The sequence below is a fragment of the Phaethon aethereus genome, assembly GCF_964289735.1.
Source record: "Phaethon aethereus genome assembly, chromosome: W".
Classification (NCBI taxonomy): domain Eukaryota; kingdom Metazoa; phylum Chordata; class Aves; order Phaethontiformes; family Phaethontidae; genus Phaethon; species Phaethon aethereus.
This window is the reverse complement of record NC_138581.1, coordinates 4,532,717-4,550,595: the sequence shown is the minus strand read 5'-3', so window position 1 is coordinate 4,550,595 and position 17,879 is coordinate 4,532,717. Positions and strand designations below refer to the sequence as shown.

General features: G+C 39.1%; 1 protein-coding gene across 2 annotated transcripts in view; it reads right to left on the bottom strand.

Moving 5' to 3' along the window:
* Nucleotides 1–15,661, bottom strand: part of LOC309415095 (mothers against decapentaplegic homolog 2) — a gene marked incomplete at its 5' end in the record, with an annotated part of 39,110 nt that extends 23,449 nt beyond the window's left edge. For both annotated transcript variants that reach the window (XM_082012538.1, XM_082012539.1), the window contains one exon: nucleotides 15,426–15,661. In XM_082012538.1, coding sequence (XP_081868664.1) covers nucleotides 15,426–15,661 — 236 coding nt within the window. The remainder of the gene's footprint in view (nucleotides 1–15,425) is intronic.
* Nucleotides 15,662–17,879: the final 2,218 nt, after the last annotated feature.

Below are 17,879 nucleotides of genomic sequence, written 5' to 3'. Positions count from 1 at the left end.
AATACAAAATGCAGCATCTGAACTGAGGAAAATGACTTAAGTAACCTTCCTTATAAATGGATGTATGCTAAAAAATTAACACATCAAAATAGCCAGAAAAGCAGGAGGCACAGGATACAATTAACCTCTCTAACACTGTGGGAAAAGAAAAAAGTCATTGAACAACTCCCATTTACTTCAGCTTAAACTTTAAGGATGTCCACAGGGGACGCAAAAGTCGAACGTGAGGTACAAAAGATACTCTGTTAGAACCTAACATCTGAGCCGCTCATTGCTCATTCCAGGGCCAGCAGCTAGTTTCTTCCAGTTCTGCAGAGTGCCAGGCCAACAAGTCGTCTTGATGAACAGTATATGCTTCTGTTGCCTTTCCTAAAGACATACTTCTTCCTGGTCATATGCGCAACAAATTGCCTACAAAGGCAAAAATACAGATATAAGGTGGGTCTCTTCAATTCACTTTATCCTTCTCCCAAATCCTGAGATGCTAGCCCAGTCCTGTCAGACAAAATATAACAGCCAACAACAGTCAGTGTTACCTTTATTTTTCTCTCGATGATAGAAGGATAGCACCTCAAAGTTCAAGAGCAATTTTTCCAGGGTGCCATGGAAACCAAGCAGAAGTAAAATATTTATTTCTTTTCTTGTTGTCCATATGGTCTGTTCAGATGCAGATCTTATCAAGGAGTCTTTACTCTCTGTTCAAAGTCAGGTGGAGAGCAGCCTGCAAACTTGTAAGCTTCTAAATGGCGAGGTCAAGCAACACAGAGATGGTAGTGTTCAGGACTGGGAAATAAGAGGCATGCAATACAGCTTGGCTTCACTCAAGAGTCAGCAGGGAGCTGGCCACAAGTCTTAACGCTCAGAGACTGAAAACAGGGAGCATGCAAAAGCAGCCTATGGAAATCATGAGCTAACAGCTTTGCTGGGAAACTTGCCCTCCAGTTCCCTGCTCTCAATATAACGCCATAGCTTCCAGCAGCTGCAATTTGTATCTCTCAAACTCTGAAGCAGTCTTACGGGGGGTAAGATGAACCACAACACAGATTTACTACCCCCAATCACATGTTCAAAAAAAAAAAAGCCATCAAAACCAGTAACTTCTAGAGGCCCTGCATCTAGTAAGGATGACAAGTGTACAACAGCATTCACAATAGCAGTTCTCCAGAGATTAACTGGGGGGGTGTGGGGTGTGGGTGTGTGAAAAACAACAAAAAAAACCCCAACAACAACAAAGAAAAAAAGCTTATCATGTGGACCCACAGGCTCCGAGGACATGGATGTCTGTACTTTAAAATGTCATTTTTGAAATACCTTGGAATTCCTACACTGCTTTCATTTGTTACGCTATTATAACCAAAAAAGGTTTTCCAGTTGCTGTATTACTTTGCAGTTTCTCACAGTATCTTTAGAAATGTAAATACAGTGCTTCAACTGGGATAGAAGTTTGCAAGCTTGAAAATCCCACAGCCAAAAGTACCATGTTCATTACATGTCCAAGCAAACTAACGTTGATGATAAGTCATCCATATTTCCTCTGAGAACACCACACTAGAAAAGGTCTTCAGACTTTCTGACAAAAGCTTTCCAGAGAACACAAAACCACCATCTCCTCAAAGAAATAAAGGATCAAAACTCTATTATCGCAATAAAGGAAGCATAACCAGGAACACATGCTCTAAAAACATCCATTTAGGAAAAGAATCAGAGCTCTGTGTAGCCAGTAAGATGTTGCACCACATCATGTAGCAGGCTGCTATGAAGCGAGTATGTTCAGCAATTCGGACTAGCTGAGAAATCACCATCTGTCCTCCACTCATTATACCATGCCTATCAAAACAGTTGATCAAGCAATTCCTTTTAATATTTAAATTACCACTGAAATGCTCCAACTAAAGAGCCAGAGGACTAGCACGGTCTTCCAGACCAGCAGCAATGTTAAATACCTTTCTTTTACTTACAAGTTACATAACAAATGAAGAACCTAACAGATTAATCTCAATTTCATTTCACACCACATGCGGTTACTTTTTCTTTTTTCTGTTTTGTATTAGTAAGCAATGTCATGCAGTGGGTTAAGATGACAGCCAATGCAGTTTCACAGATGAACATTCTGCGTCATCCTTAACAGGCCTAAGCAGAATCAGAAGTATCAAAGGACAAAGTATCTTTCTAGGAAGACATATCCGTCACAATACTGGCTGATCTATCCACACCAAATTGGTTTGTTAACAGCAGACAGCAATCTCATAGAAGATCATACTTTCAAGACACACACAGAGCTCGGCATACACATTTCAGGACTAGCACCAGACAGACATTAAAAAAATGACCTTTATCTCAAGTTCTCCAACCACTATTACTGGTAGATGCAGTAAAAGCTTCTCCCACAAGCTAACAGGTACAGCTACCAAGGGCTAAGTCAATTTTTGTCAAGCAGTCCGTCATCCTCCAAGTGGGTGAGCAGCTGATGCTACTGCATGAGTGGGCTGTTTTGCAACTGATGGACAGCTGAAAAAAGATGTGACATTTTGATTAACCTTCTCAAACTAGAAAGTATTTGGGGTAGTGAGGGGGAGGGATTAGCTCTGCAGGATATTAATCTTGTCCACGTTCCTTGAAATCTATGCTAACTTGGCAAAAAGATTACTCTCAGAACAACAGTTACAGGATCTTTTAATACCTCATTTCAAATGGAAGCTGCCTCTGGACAGCTTCCCCTATGAATTGCACACCCATCTCGAGAAACCCAGGAAGACAAGTGAACACAGGACAGAAACATAAAGTGCTCAATGCAGGGAAGCCACTACACCCAGAATGACCCCTGTTGCAGCCCAAGCCATGTATACTTAGCAGAAAATCTGTGAAACAGAGCATACATTGAACTTGATCCATGTCCCAAACAAGAGGCTATCTCTAAAGATGAGGGATATGAGAATTCAGAGAAATTATATATTTTAGTTATATAAAATTCAAGTTTTATGTAACTAAGGCAGGCAGTGTTTCCTGCAAGATATTTCAAATTAAGTTAAGGTTTGAGCCATAGAGGAAGCTTCTCCAAACAACATATTGGTGAAGAGAATTGAATGGTACTTGCGCTGTGACTGTTATATTATTTTGATAAATATGTAAATACATGAATTGTCTGACAACCACTCACAGCAATGGCCATATTTTATGAGAAATATTAAAGAAAATTCACAACCTGCAAGGAAGCCATAGAAGTGCTTGAAGAGTTTCAGTGTTCAGATACAAGACAGCAGTATCTTATTTTAAAAACGTATTTGTATGTTTGCCGAGATACTATATTGCCTTGTGTGCTTAGCAAAGGCAAAAATCAAGAAAGCAACTTAATAGCCAAAGTGCCTAACTACAGACCTCTGCTCTCCTAAGACCCAGAAGCAGAATACAGGACCCCACAACAGATACTACTGACAGAAAATCTGAGAGTGTGCAGGGGACACCCTTACAACAAGAATCAAAAATCTATTTCCTGAGCTTCACTGCCCAGAGCTAGACAGAAGGAAGACTTAAGATCACGGACAAGTCCTGAAGTCTTCGGCATCTTGCTCATGATCCACACCCAGAACATACATCTGAAGATGAAGCCCACCAGCACTCTTGCCTCACATGCAATTGCTTAACAGTTAAAGCACTTTCCCAGGCCAAGGAAGTTTCTTTTGCTCACTCCACCTAACAGGAGTCACCCCTGATCTACCATCATCTGCTGAGGTGGCAGTTGCCCTGCTCTCTCTCTGTCCTGTTGCAGCCAGAGATGAGAGTTTCAACAGCTTGAGGAACGTTAGCATTCAAGTGAACAGTTATGTGGCTTCTCACTGCAAGAAGAGCTGCTTAAAACCTTCTTGGAATGTCTGTGGTTATTGGCCAAAACATTAAAGGGTTCCCACATAATGAACAAACATGCTGACATTGGGCTCCAGTAAAAATGTCTTCCTATCTTTGAACAGGCTATTACAACATTTTTAATATGTCTGCCACCAACACAGCTTGCAACAGGCACAATCACTTCAGTAGGCCTTCTCTTCTCCTACTATAGTCATCTGAGATGTATAGGGGACAGCAACACATTGATTTTTGGCTACTAACTGTGCTTAGACAAGGCATCGGTCTGCAAGACAGGTACTTGGGACATAAGCAGAACATTAGACACTCAAAATTTAAATACAAAGCAACTAAAAAAGTATTTTCATTATTAGCTTTCTTAAATGGACACACTTGAATTCTTTCCCTGATATGGCCATTAAGTTTATAGTCAAAGCACAAGTTGAAATAATTTCAAGTATCAACAGAGGAACTCGACTTGAAGCCTGCCACAAAACTAAGAGGAAGTGAAGACCAGTTCTGGTTCTGTAACTCACCAATTCAACTAAACAGTATCTTTGAAATTCTGCATTTAAGCAAAACTCAAGAGTCTGCTTCTTTTGCATCAGGCTTCTCTGTATCCAGTATCTAAGATAACCCAAGCATGCAAAGAAACGGTCAGTTTACCTACAATTACAGGCAAAGGCTCCAAATGAAAGCTTTCAATTCTGGACCTACTGAAACTTGTTTGTACATTTCAAAATAAAAAGCCACAATTTGGGGGATCTCTTCTGAACAAATGCTGAAGTCAGATTACTGTGCAGCACTTGTCCAAAGGGATTTCCCCAATCTCATTGTTCTTCTGCCAATTTTGAAGCATATGCAGTGAGATGTGAACTTACTCCAGCTCCCAATTGTTCTGTTGTATCCTGCTGGTCTGCTTCAAACAATGCAGCATGACAGAAGCCAACGAAAGCTGTTCATGATGAGACTATGGCATTGTATACAGTAAATTTTAGAAGCTTTCCACCAATCAGCACTGCAACCAAGTCAGAGTAAGTGAACAGAAACAAGTAGTAAACAAGACATGGGAAATTACTTTTATTAAATTAGCAGGTGTAGATTACAAACAGGATTAAATCAGTAGGGCACCCATTAACTAGCTATTTGTGTTCAAAGCTGCAGCAGTAAAAGAACTGCAGTATGTTGTTTATCCTACAAATTCTTCCTAGACTAACAGCCTGAGCTACACAATTGGGAAGTTTTTCCTCTAAAATTGCTCTAGCCATCATAAAACATTCACACCAGTAAAAACAGCATCCAGGTGTTCTGTTGCAGTACCAAGAAAACTAAATTGGCCGACTTCTACAAAAGAAGAATATAATGAGGAGAAGAATCTTTGCCACACTGAGTAGCTGGCCTGATACAAGGACACCAATTACCACAGTAAGCCAAGAAATAGCTTAGCATTGACTTGGGCTCATTACAGCCCCGATTCCTTTATTGGAGGAAAAATAAGTACTATTATGAGATAATTTGGGGATCAATATTGACAATAAAGCTCAGTCCACATTCTTCCTTGAGTGACCAACATGTTGTCTTATTCTTCCTAGCTAGACCTTTGTACAGGGATCCACTAAGCAGGGAAATTACTAAAGTAATCACAAGTGGCTATTTTTCATTTGCTTAAAATTCAACAGCTCCGGCATTAGTTGTTAACCTGACAAACAAATTAATGGCATATAAAAATCAAGCAAGTTTTAACATTTATTAATTTTGACTCTTCCTGCTCCTTACCATTAAGGCAATCCTAATGAGGAGCAACAGTAACTAGCAGGTAAATAACTTCCACAAATTCCAACAACTTTCCACCCCTAAATTTGCTTTCCATATCACTGATACTCTAAACGGGAACAATGCTGTAAACTTACACTCCCTAACCAAATAATACAGTTTATAACAGTGAGGCAAAGAGATGGCATTATCACACACCTTACAAAAATTAATCTCAATTTATAGACTGAAAAATGACAGTAGATTAAAAGCTTGTACGGTTACCTGGGAAAAAGCAGCAGAGCCAAGGCCAGAATCCACATCCCCTGAACCTTTACCCAGTGCTCCAGTTAGTACACGATATAGTCTCCAAAATTCAATGATTTTTCCTCCTGACTCAAGAGGGAAGCTTCTTTGAACTATGCAGCATTTTACTATTGGGTAAGTACCTTGCACATTTATATTTTTACATGGTAACCTACCTCAAATGACATGCCAATACTTTCTGCTTGGCATACCAACCCTGTAACAAATTAAGTGGGTAAGTCACATGGCTTCCTGAATTGCACGAGCTGAAAACTGGCAGTCCTAGGTTTCTTTGTTTAATACTCTAAGACTTCCTTTTTCTGGATGACATCAATATTATAAGATGCTGTAACCTGAACTATGTCAATACTAAAACTTAACCTTACTTACAAGAATTCAGTCCTCAACATCAGCCACAGCTATGCAACAAACCAAGTTAACAGCTATGTTTTCGTATTTTTAATAAAACCTCACTCAATTACACTTGGGCACAATCACCACTCTTAATTTCAATCAACACCACATTAGAAGGCTAGAAAACTTAAGCCTTCAAACACATCTTCTAAAGAATGACTTACCTACACTAGAGCAAGGCCCCAACTGCTGTAATACGCAGTGCCTGCGCAGTGCCCTGCTGATGCACGTATATTCTCTGTATACAGATATCTAGAATAAGGTCTTGCTGCTAAGTGGCCATTCAAGTAGGAGTGTTGGTAGAGGAAAAATATGCTATTAGAAAAAAAAGCATTATCTTAGGCTTTCATTAATCCTGCATCCTACCCTACATACCAAATACTACAAATATGATGCTACGAATCAAACAGGAGAAAGCAAGGAAAATTTAACTTGAGGCTATAATGTGGAAGTTATGTAGGAAGGGTTAAGGAAAGAGGGAATGATAGTATTTAACTTCTTGGCTTACTCTGCTTTGACCATTCACTGCACTGTCACATGCCCATCCATGATGGCTCTTCTCAATAAGTAGGAAAACCAGACAGTGTTGACCAGTTCACAAAAGAACATTTTTAGTAAGAAATGCTCCAAGCATTCTTTTCACAATCAAGCTTCAAAAAGATATTTAAAGTCAGTTTCTGAAGACAACTAAACAACTTCCGTTCTGCTTATCCAGCTCCTGTTGTATTTATCCAGCTCCTTCCCTGAGTAAGCATTTGATACTTCCACATGGTTAGGTTTTTTTAGTTCATCTGAACCATCTTATTTTTCTTTCACCAGCTTAAAAGAAATTGAGAAATTTGTGAACAGCCACCAGCAGATCTTCCATTTTACCATTTTTAAATTTAGTTTTGTGATAAAACATCCATTAAAAAACTAGTTGTGTAGTTCAAGGAAATTCATAAGAGTACTTTTCAAACAGATGCAGGTCGTGTCACCAACACTGTCCTACTGATTGCTTACCTCAAGTTTAGAAAATAAGTTTCATAGACACTCGAAGTCAAACTTGACACGAATTTTTATTTCCCATGACATGTCCATGCAGCATCTAAAGGTGTTCTGCAACCTACAGTTTGAACATGTCATTTTACACATATGTAATTAGGGCCAGCATCCTTGTGTCTACAACCACCCCATCCTGAACATTTAGAAACTAAGATGACCTGGGCCCATTTACCTTTGAGCAGGAGATGGTCTTGGAAAACCAGATGCCAGCTTCTGCCACTCCAGCTCCAAGACAGACCTCACTGAGGTTAGTGCAATCTCTCAGAGCACTCCTGTTCTCTCTCTGCACACTAATGCACGTTGCACAGCACAGCACTACAGAACACTGGACCAGTTGAAACCTGTCATCATAAAATTCTTGAAAGCAGCTCTCAATATAGATTAGAAGACTCCACAAAACGTCAGAAGAATAAGCCCAAAGTCAACTGCTTTGCACTTGCCTCTTTCAGCGACAACAGACTCCTTCTGCAGGATCATCTTTTCACGCTTATGTTCAGGCAATGCAGGTGGACTCTATGCACCTGGCAGGCAGCTGCCTGGCTGTTTTCTAGGCTTGACATTCAGGCTGCACAACAGTATTTACTAAGAGGAAGTCAGGAAGCTACACGGCAAGCTGCCGGAGGAGTACGTACGCATGGGGCCAACTCTGAGATGAAGAGATGTTGCACACAATAGAAGTTACTGCAAAGCACACCATCATTCTGTCCTCACTCCCCTGCCGAGGCCAAAGCCTGGTACGACACACTTAGAAAGCACCAAGAACTTCCTTTAGTCTTTCATACAGAGAATGTAGAGACAAGATTCAAGTCCCACCTTATTTGCAGGACTGAGAAAAGCAAGGGCAACTTGATCCTCCTGCTACACTTTTCCAGTGAGCACATCCAAAGCCTTCACAGCACCAGCTATCACAAGGAAGATCAGTGGATTCTGAAGCTAATCTTAGCTAGAAGCTAATCTACTAACACTCCCCAAAACCTCAGCCATCTCTTGCATACTTCCAGGAAAAGATCTCTTTGGCTTTGTTCTAAAGCTTTGTTCAAATTATTTTTATTGAAATTCCAACAAGAGCAGAGTGGGCTCTGCTTCACCCTCAATAATCCTGTCATGAGAAAGACGAGCCAGCTTATCAACAAACAATTTACAAGCACACTCTGCCTGTAATCTCAGCAATAAAAAGGGTGCTTTAGTGTATTCTGATGTACTGTCTTAGATATCTATACTTATTTTAGAAAGCTTAAGATGTTCAACTATAGTCTTCAAACATTTATAGAACCAATTTACATTTAAGTGAATGCATCCAGACTGAAATACAGTATGTGGTTTGAGGACATTCTTTATACACAGCAGTTCTCAACTTGTGAGCTATGATTAAAAATCCATGTCCACACCCAATTTCAATAGCAAATTATCCCAGCTCTACTACAAGCCTACAGACAGTGCCAAGTTCTGCTTCTGGGAAAACAGACTTCACCTCTGTGTGGACAGCAATGTTATTTTAGGATCTACTGTGCCCATCCAACTGCCTGCTGTTGTCCTCTTAGCTAACTACTCATACCTTAGCAGCAGATGTTGGGAATTCGCCTAAAACATTTCCAGAGGAACCTCCCCACCACCACCCAGTATAATTGTTGAAATGACCTATCTCCTATGGCCTTAACCTGAGAAGAAACAAAGGAATTTCTGTATTGCTATCCTCTGAAGTAACCTATTTTGGGGGAAGATCTTAAAAGCTTGAAAACAATCTATTCTAGAAGCTACGTTAGACAACTCTGCTCTCCTGGTGATCAAAAGCATCCCTAAAACTAGGTTACTGCATGCAGCTATGTGATCACTTTCCTGAGAAATATTCCCAAGGAATTAAAAAAAGAACATGCGAGTGGTAGCACAGGTTATATTCAAGAAAAACTGTGCCCTTTCCACCTAAATTAGAAGTTACTTTTTACTCAGTTATGTGAAAAAGGCATCAAAATGTCACCATTTTTAAAGATTTGTTTTCTCTCAAACAGCAGTTCCAAGCCAGTTGTCCTATCTTTAAACAGGTCTTTTCTTTGCCTAGTTTCCTTCTGCAGTTAACTCCTTTGTAGACACTTCGATCAGCACAGCAAGTTCCATGTATGGAGGCCAGTATTAACTAACAAAGTGCGCCAGCCTTTAGAAAACAATTTTGACATGTGCCGTAAGCTATGCCTAGGCTGCTTATCTTATCTGTACTGTGAAGTCACAGCTTGGAATGAAGAAAGGACTGCAGGACAAGCAAGCGAAGGAGTAACATGAGCATAATAGAGAAATTCCTAGTTTCTTTAGAGAATTTTGACCATGTCAAATGGTCTTGCCTTCAACGTGTTTGATGAACTTGCACTAGATTCTGCAGTTTTAAGTACCTGCATCCTTGCAGAATACATCAGAAATGCAACAAAATTAAGATGTACTGGATTTATTTCGGGGACACTGTAAGCAAGTGTAAGAAAAGTAGTCAAGTGTCAATAGCATTAGTCATTTGATGTTAAAAGAGCAGCCTTTTAGGATCAGAAGTCACATGAAAACGAACTCCTGGATATGCAGATCTTTGCTTCACAAAAAACCTGCAAAACATTACAGCCTTCAGCAGCAGTCAATATGTATAACTACATTTTTACATTCTTAAGGAAAAAAATATTGAAAAGGTATTCAGAACACAATGCTTTAATACCATCACCACACTATTTCCTCAGGACAGTCAGGGTGTGGTTGGTTCCATGATAGCAGTTTATAAAGTTACCAACCTTCACTATTGCCTGAAGTGAAAGAAAGGTACCAGGTATGCCTTTATAATACTACTACTTCATCCTACTAAGCTCAAAGAAACACCAGCATTAGTGAAGTGGGTCAGTAAGCGGCTCCTAATTTAAATGCCAGACATTAGCATTGATAAAAAGTATGCAGAATTCACCTCATAGTTGAAGCAGAAGCCAGGTGCTTCAGAAGTCTAATTGTTCACTGTAAATCCCACAAATCAGCTACACTTCAAAAAACAATGTCCGAATTTGAGCCCTTCTTGTTATCTCTCTCACTTAAGTCAGAATTGGGATGCTGCTGAAAACAAAGCAAAAATAAGCTTCTAAAAACCAGGAAATGTAGCACAGGGATGCTACCCTCATGTTAAGCAAGAAGGACAGAGGGCACAGATAAGACTACATTTTCTACATACGTATCGAACTGTTAAGCAAGAAAAAACATTTTTCAGATAATACCTTCCAAAACTGTAACAGCACAGCAGGCTGGAAAGCAAGAGTTTGACAAGAGTGTTAGCCTTCTCTCTGCGCTGGAAGCAACTGCTGCATTTCGCCTAAAGCACTTGCACAGTACTAGCACACCAGCAAACAATCTCTGAATCGGGATTTAAAGGAAGTTGGTCTTAAAACCTTATTTCAGCCAGTAATCTGACAGATCACTTTTTCACCAACATTCAACATCGTTTTGCTTCTGTGCTGTAGTTGCATCTAATATAAAGCAGTGATAAAATCTACCTCCTCTGTAGAAACTCAGAACTTCCCATTAAAGCTAAGATTCAAGTGTTAAGTACTGTTCCACACATGGTATCAAAAGCAAGTTTACATAATAACTGTAATGTAACTACTACTATTAACTATGTAACTACTAAACTAATTATCCTTTCAAGAAGTTTAAGTTATCACTCAGGAAGTTGTTTGATGTTGTATCAAATCCTTTTACATTACTGAGATGAGTACACAAACGTCTGGCAAAAGAGAGGTATACTGTTATAGATGCATCTTTTAGCTGCCCCTAACTACAAATAGTCTTTGTCAGGACACGCATGAAAGCTGTATTCACCATGCAAAGCCAAAATGAATGAAAGCTAGAGATGCTGAGACTGATGGGAGGCACCTATCACTTTCTTTATCCTCCTGCATATACTGGAAGGGAAAAAAAAAAAAAGATGCACGTATACACTGAGTGATCTCATATGCTTCAGTTCAGCATTGCATCATGCAGACCGTGTAGAATAGGGGAAAACTGCCAGCAAGGAGATGAGATACAGCAATGCTCTGTGGGTTCAACAATGGGTAAGTGAAAGCAGAGTGCAAGATGGAATCTGCTGGGGAAGAGCAAATGCGTTATGACATGCAACAAGTGAAGACTACAGTTGTACCTGGGGAATACTCCATACAGGAAGGTCATCTCCATTACTACTCATCCTTCATAGGAGATAAGGCCATAATACAGTTGTCACATTACCCAAATGCTGGCATGGGAGCAGAATTCAACACTTGATACTGATGTGCCTAGTTACAGCTCAGAAAGGACACAGTCAGTGTGTCTGCACTAGTCTTCCCGATACGCAAGCTCTAGAGAAATATAAGGCATCACAAAGGAGTCTAAACTCAATGCTTTCCTTCCCCTAGCTTATTTTTAGATTTTAAAAATATAGGAGCTCCAACAGCCCAGGTCAACATTATCACGAACCTACTCCAACTAAACTATCTTATTAGTTGTACCTTATCAGTCATTTTACAAAAGCAACCACATTTTGTTAAGTTTTATTTAAAAGAAGCAAGAAGAAAGCATAAGGCATATCTACTCTCTTTTTAAGACGGAAAAACCACACAGCTGATCACACCAAAATACTGGGACACTGAAACTAGTGATTTGTGTTTCCTTGCTTTGGATTCCAGTACTCTGTATTGTCACCACTGAAATGACTTTTCAAATAATGAAGACAGACTATGAATATGCCAGTTCACTACTTATTACATGGCATGGTTTGGTTTGTTAAAGGCTTGGATTTCAGCTATCACTAGTTACAAACTATTTACTTCAACAGAACAATCTGTGCTAATAAGGAAGAAACTGCTCCATTAGAAGATGACTTGTATAAATGGATGCTTCTGCTCTGTTTCTTCACTAACTACTTCTTGTGCTCCATTTGTGTCAAAACTGCAAAGGAGAGCATAAACACAGGATCTGAAAGTCTACCGAATTCATTACGTATTTTAGAAAAGTGAACTCCCGTACCAACATTTAGTTTCAGGATACACAGGGATTATGCAATTAGAATCCCACTGGCTTGCTGGGAGGATTCAGCAAGATAACTACAAATTACTTAGAGGGCTAGTGTCAAAAGGACCTCTGCACTTATTTAGCCTCTGCTCTAGATTACTGACCCACTTATGAAAAGCTAAGCACCCCTGCTGTGCGATGCCAACACCCACTCCATCTGTTTGCTTCTGCTTTCTCAGAACCTCTATTAGTCTGCCTAAGAAGTTGTGTTAATTACCACATGAGCAGCTTTTGCACAGTACACACAGTATCAGCCTCACTTAGTATGTAGTCACCTTGACAAACAGCACAGAAACTGAACAATCCCAAACACAGTAGGGTTATCGATGACATACAGTAAGTACATGCAGATTTCTGAAGAGGCAATTTAATGCAACTTTTGTCCAAGCTGCTCTCAGTTTTGAGAACAGCTTGTAGGCATTCAGTTGCTTTAGGTTTCAATGATGAAAAAGTGTATTAGAGTTAAGTACTGTATCAAATTCCCTGGAAATCTCCAAGGGGATCAGAAACTTGTGAAACCACAACTGAAACTTCTGTTGAGGAAATAATGCAACAGTGGCAAATGGGAGCATCCCACAACACTTGCCAGTACCTACACTGAGTTAAACAGTGTTAGTAAGTAAATCTAAAGCTAGTTAGAAAAACACAAACCAACCAACCCACACAAACCCAAAGCCAAAAACCTTCCCCATGCAGAACGTTTGGAAAGTTAGCCCAGCGGCCACATCAGAACTTCATCTCAGCAGCTTACACCTCAAACATCCTACTGACTAGGAAGAAAAAAAAGTTTCAAATTCAGCATTTTATTATTTATCCCTGCTGATCTGCAGATCTTTAAGACATTCATTAAAGTGGGTCTCGAGCAGTGGTTTCAACAACTTACTAAATCCAAGAAAAAGTATCTCCAGAAGTCATTACAGTACTGAGTTGACATTTGTTCTTTCTTGGGAATCCAGACTGCTGCTGTCAAAGTGAAATAATATCAACAGTCCAACAGCCAACTATGAAACTCAAGAATTCTGTATAGCACTGCTGGCAACCCTGATATCATCTCGCTCCTTAATACCAAAGCCATTTCTTAGTTTAAAATTAAACCTTGTAGAATAGCCAACATCACTTGAAGAGCTCTCTAGCTACCAGCTTACTCCTAAGGTAGTCAAGAAAAGTAAAACCTAGGTCCAGTCCTTTTTACAGCTGACTGAAAGATGGATGAGAAACAGTACATCACAGCCAAACAAGAAATGCTGGTCACAACACAAAGGCTATACAGAGTACAACAGAGCTTCATATTCTATTTTAAAGAATTATTTACTAGGTCTACTTTAACACAAAAGGTCATGCAAGCAGGAGGAGATATACTCAAATGCAGACAACAAGTAGATTAGGAAAACAATGACAAATTGGCATACTGTTTGTGTCTCCTAACATCATCTTCAAAATTGAACTTAAGACAATTATTCTTCTGAAGTAGCAGTACTTACTGCCTCAGTACCCCTGCAGGAAAGCTCTGGGAAGTCTCTTTAAGAGGTTTAAAAGTTAGATACTCATTTTATATCAAGTAAATGGCATATTTAGCTTCTGTCAAATGAAACACCTTCCAATTAAGCATTTCATCTTTGTTGTGGTAGACTTGCTAAATATATAGAGTCATCTCATGTCAAGTCAAGAAATATATATCCCTACAGGTTCCAATCTTAGTCTACTGATATACACTAAAGACAAGAAACCTCTAATATTTTAATTTTGACTGTTTTACAGCTGGCAAAAGGAAGAAAGAAAAGGGGAAACCCAGAGAATTTTGGGACTGCTCTAGGTAAGAAATACAAGCCGAGGACAGCATTAGAAACAAAAGGTGAATAGAAAAGAGAGAGAACAGAATTAAAGTAGTCATTCATTCAGAGCATACTCATGATTTTCCCAGAAAGCTGTGTCAAATCTAAAAGAGAATGCTAAAACCATTATCAGGTAACAGCTATAACACATTTGATATATGGTAATCATTACTGACACCAGTCAAATCTAGATTGTGCTATGATTAATACAAAGTTTAAAAGTAGCTGGGATGAATCTGCTAATACAGAAATTAAGGTCATAAACCAGATGCAGTTTCTCTCTCCTAGAAACTATTTTAAGTGTTGAGGGGCTAAGTGCCCAGAATATTCCTGTGCCACCAGATCCTCTAACTTTTTCATAGAGAAAGACACCAGTGAAGTGATTTGGTACTTATGTTGCACCTAAGGAGCTTACAGAGGCACCTTAGTGGGATTTCTGTACAACATGAATCAAGAGCAGACTGCATTATACTTACAAGCATAACCCCTGCCTCTCGCACAGCAGTTGCTATGAATTAAGTTGAGAAAGTCAAAGGGGTAGTATGCAAGTTGTTCACCTAAATGTATATACGTATCAGGAGCAGAAGAGCAGTTCTAGAAATACTCCAGGTTATGAAATAGAAAGCACTTTCAGTAACCAATAACAAATAATTACAGTAAATAAACTGGTCTTCAGACAACCTGCCTCCAAAGATAAAATTTCCCTTCAAAAGAGAAAACAGATGCAGCTTGTACAATTTAGATGAAATTACCAGATACAACTGAAAATAATTACATGACTGAAGTGTTGACCAAGGAAAACTAGTCGTCTTTTTTTTTTTTTTTTTTGAAGTGGAAATGTAGGTTCAAGTATGCCCCTCCGATTATAGACAGAGTTATTAAATAAAAGCATAAGGCAGTGCTACAAATTAAGAGGTGTGGTAGGCACCACTAGAATACATACAAATTGGAACCTCCATAGCAATGAAAATTGAAATGTAGAGATAATTATTAGAAGTTGTGACTTTACAAAGCATGTGATTCAGTTGTAAGCAAGCACCATATAAAACCAAAATAGGTTTTAAAGAATCAAAAGCATGCAACTGATTTTTTTTTTAGTCATTTGTTCACAGGATAGCCTAAACATCCATTTAGTCATTTCTTAAGTGGTTGTAACATTTCAAACACAACAGCACTTACCTTGGTATTGTCACACATTTTGTATTGCAATTCTGAGTGGTAATTGCTTTCTCAAGCTCATCCAGCTGTCCTGTTTTCTTTAGCTTCTTGACCAAGCTTTTCACTGCTTTTTCACACCACTTTTCCTCCTGACCATTCTGCTCACCACCACCAGCCCCTCCAGAGCCACCAGCAGATTTTTTCCACCCCAGAAGTCTCTTCACAACTGGTGGAGTGAATGGCAATATGGATGACATGACTTTCACCAAACAGAACACTCAGCAAGCAATAAATTAGAGAATCCCGTCTGATCCCTAAAAACACAAACCAAAACAGAAACATTAGCACTGAGGTTTCACATGAAAAATACCTTGCTTAGGACCTTATATTACCAAATGCCATAGGACACTGCATCCCAAGAGAAGTCAGATAATAGTTCAGAAGTAGTCTGCATGACGGTTAGGTACTTCATCAATAAAGTTCAAATGCAAGTTTGCTGCAGACTCTTCAACACTTAGCATAGACCAAAGTTACTCTTGGATTAGACATTTAATTTTTCCTCAAGTCTTTCCTGGCTAAAGTCAACTCCAGAAAACACAGACATTAACTTGAGTCTACCTTTGCACCTAGACTGGCTGGTTTTAGTCATTTATTAAAATTTTCCACAAGTGACTGACAAATTGCATACAAATATATGCATGTTATGCCCAACTCCAAATTAATGGAGCAAGCAAAATTGTGTTTGGAATGTTATTTAGTCATTACAGCTTGACAGAAGTCTTCCAAGAGCCAGCCATTTCACAAGCCTTTTCTCATTTTGTTTATCATGTTTCAAATAACCACCAATTGTTCTTCCACTGGGGACAGCAATTTGAAATTCACTCGTAAGTTTGGTAACACACTTACTCCCATCTTTCAAACTAAAGTTCAATGGCCTACAGATAATGACTCTTCTCAACTGGCAGTACTTTAAATCATAAAGTTTTTCAAAATTCATTACAGGATATTTAAAATCTTAGTTTGCAGGCACCTGGGTAGTAGAACTGTCTGTTTTCAATTTTGATGGCCTTTCATTCTGTTATCAACCACCTGATGAGTATATTTATATAAAATGAGAGATGAGAAGGGATGCTGAAGCTTGGGCTATGTTTAGCATTCACTGCAATTTGTACTTCAAATCATTTAAAAAAAGAAATGATAGCCATTTAGAAAAAACATCTTGCTTTTGCAGCTTCTATCATGCTAGTTTTCAGTATTAAAACATAAGGCCCACACCAATCATATTATTTAGGGCAGACAGCTGTTAGAAATTGCTTGAGGACATAATGGTTCTATGGATAGAAGTATGGCACTGAAGTCAAACCCAACCTTATTTCCAGGCAGCAAACGGGTATGTGAACTCCAGAAAGTTACCTTATTTCCAAGCTGTGTAAGTTAGTTCAGTCAGCTGAAAATACCTTGCTATCGCTAAGAGCTAATACTAATTTCAGGCTACTTGCATTTGAGCTTTCAAGGCAGCTTATGTGCCTCTCCATCCTGTACAGGCACACACCTCACTTCTATCCAAAATATACCAACTTCATCATACTGAAACTTCTCATCTGCAAAACAGCACGGTTGATGTGGGATACTTCAGGCTACAGTATTCATGGCTAATTTATGCCTTGTCATGTCTTTGCTGTTTCAGTGAGGACCAACAACTCAGCAAACTAGATTATATTCTACAGGTAACTTTAAATCATAACTTTTCAACTTCCACAAACCAGAATATTCAGTAGGAATGACATTTCAGTTTCAACTAAATTATACCTTCATACACCAGCTTCTGAGAGGACCTAAAAAAACAACTGAAGCAAGAATTGTAGTTTTCTGGGGTCAAGGAGATAGATGTTCCAATAAATAGGGACTCAAGATTAACATTGGTAACTTCATGCAAGTGATTCAAAATAATCCTAAATCAGAGAATCACAGAATGGTTTGGGTTGGAAGAGACCTTTAAAAATCATCTCAGTCCTTAGAGGCTTAAACCCCCTGCCACGGGCAGGTTCATCTTTTACTAGATCAGGTTGCTCAAATCCCCTTCCAACCTGACTTTCAATACTTCCAGGGATGGGGCATCCACAACTTCTCTGGGCAACCTGTTCCAGCATTTCACCACCCTCATCATACTTATATCCAATCTCAATCTACTCTCTCAGTTCAAAACCATTGCCCCTTGCCCTGTCAGTAGAGGCCTTGGTAAAAAAACCAAAGCATTCATTTTCACACAAGACCATAACATGAAAAGAGTTTTTATTCTTTCAATAATGTTAAATTATTACAGAACTGGCCCAAATATTTCAGACTGCAGGCTTTGCAGATTGCAGAAGCATCACACTGGAGCCCTGGCTGCAGCAAACACAAGAAAAATAAACTCAATATCCAACATTGTCAAATCAAACACTGACTAGGACACTCAGGATACAATTTCACAGG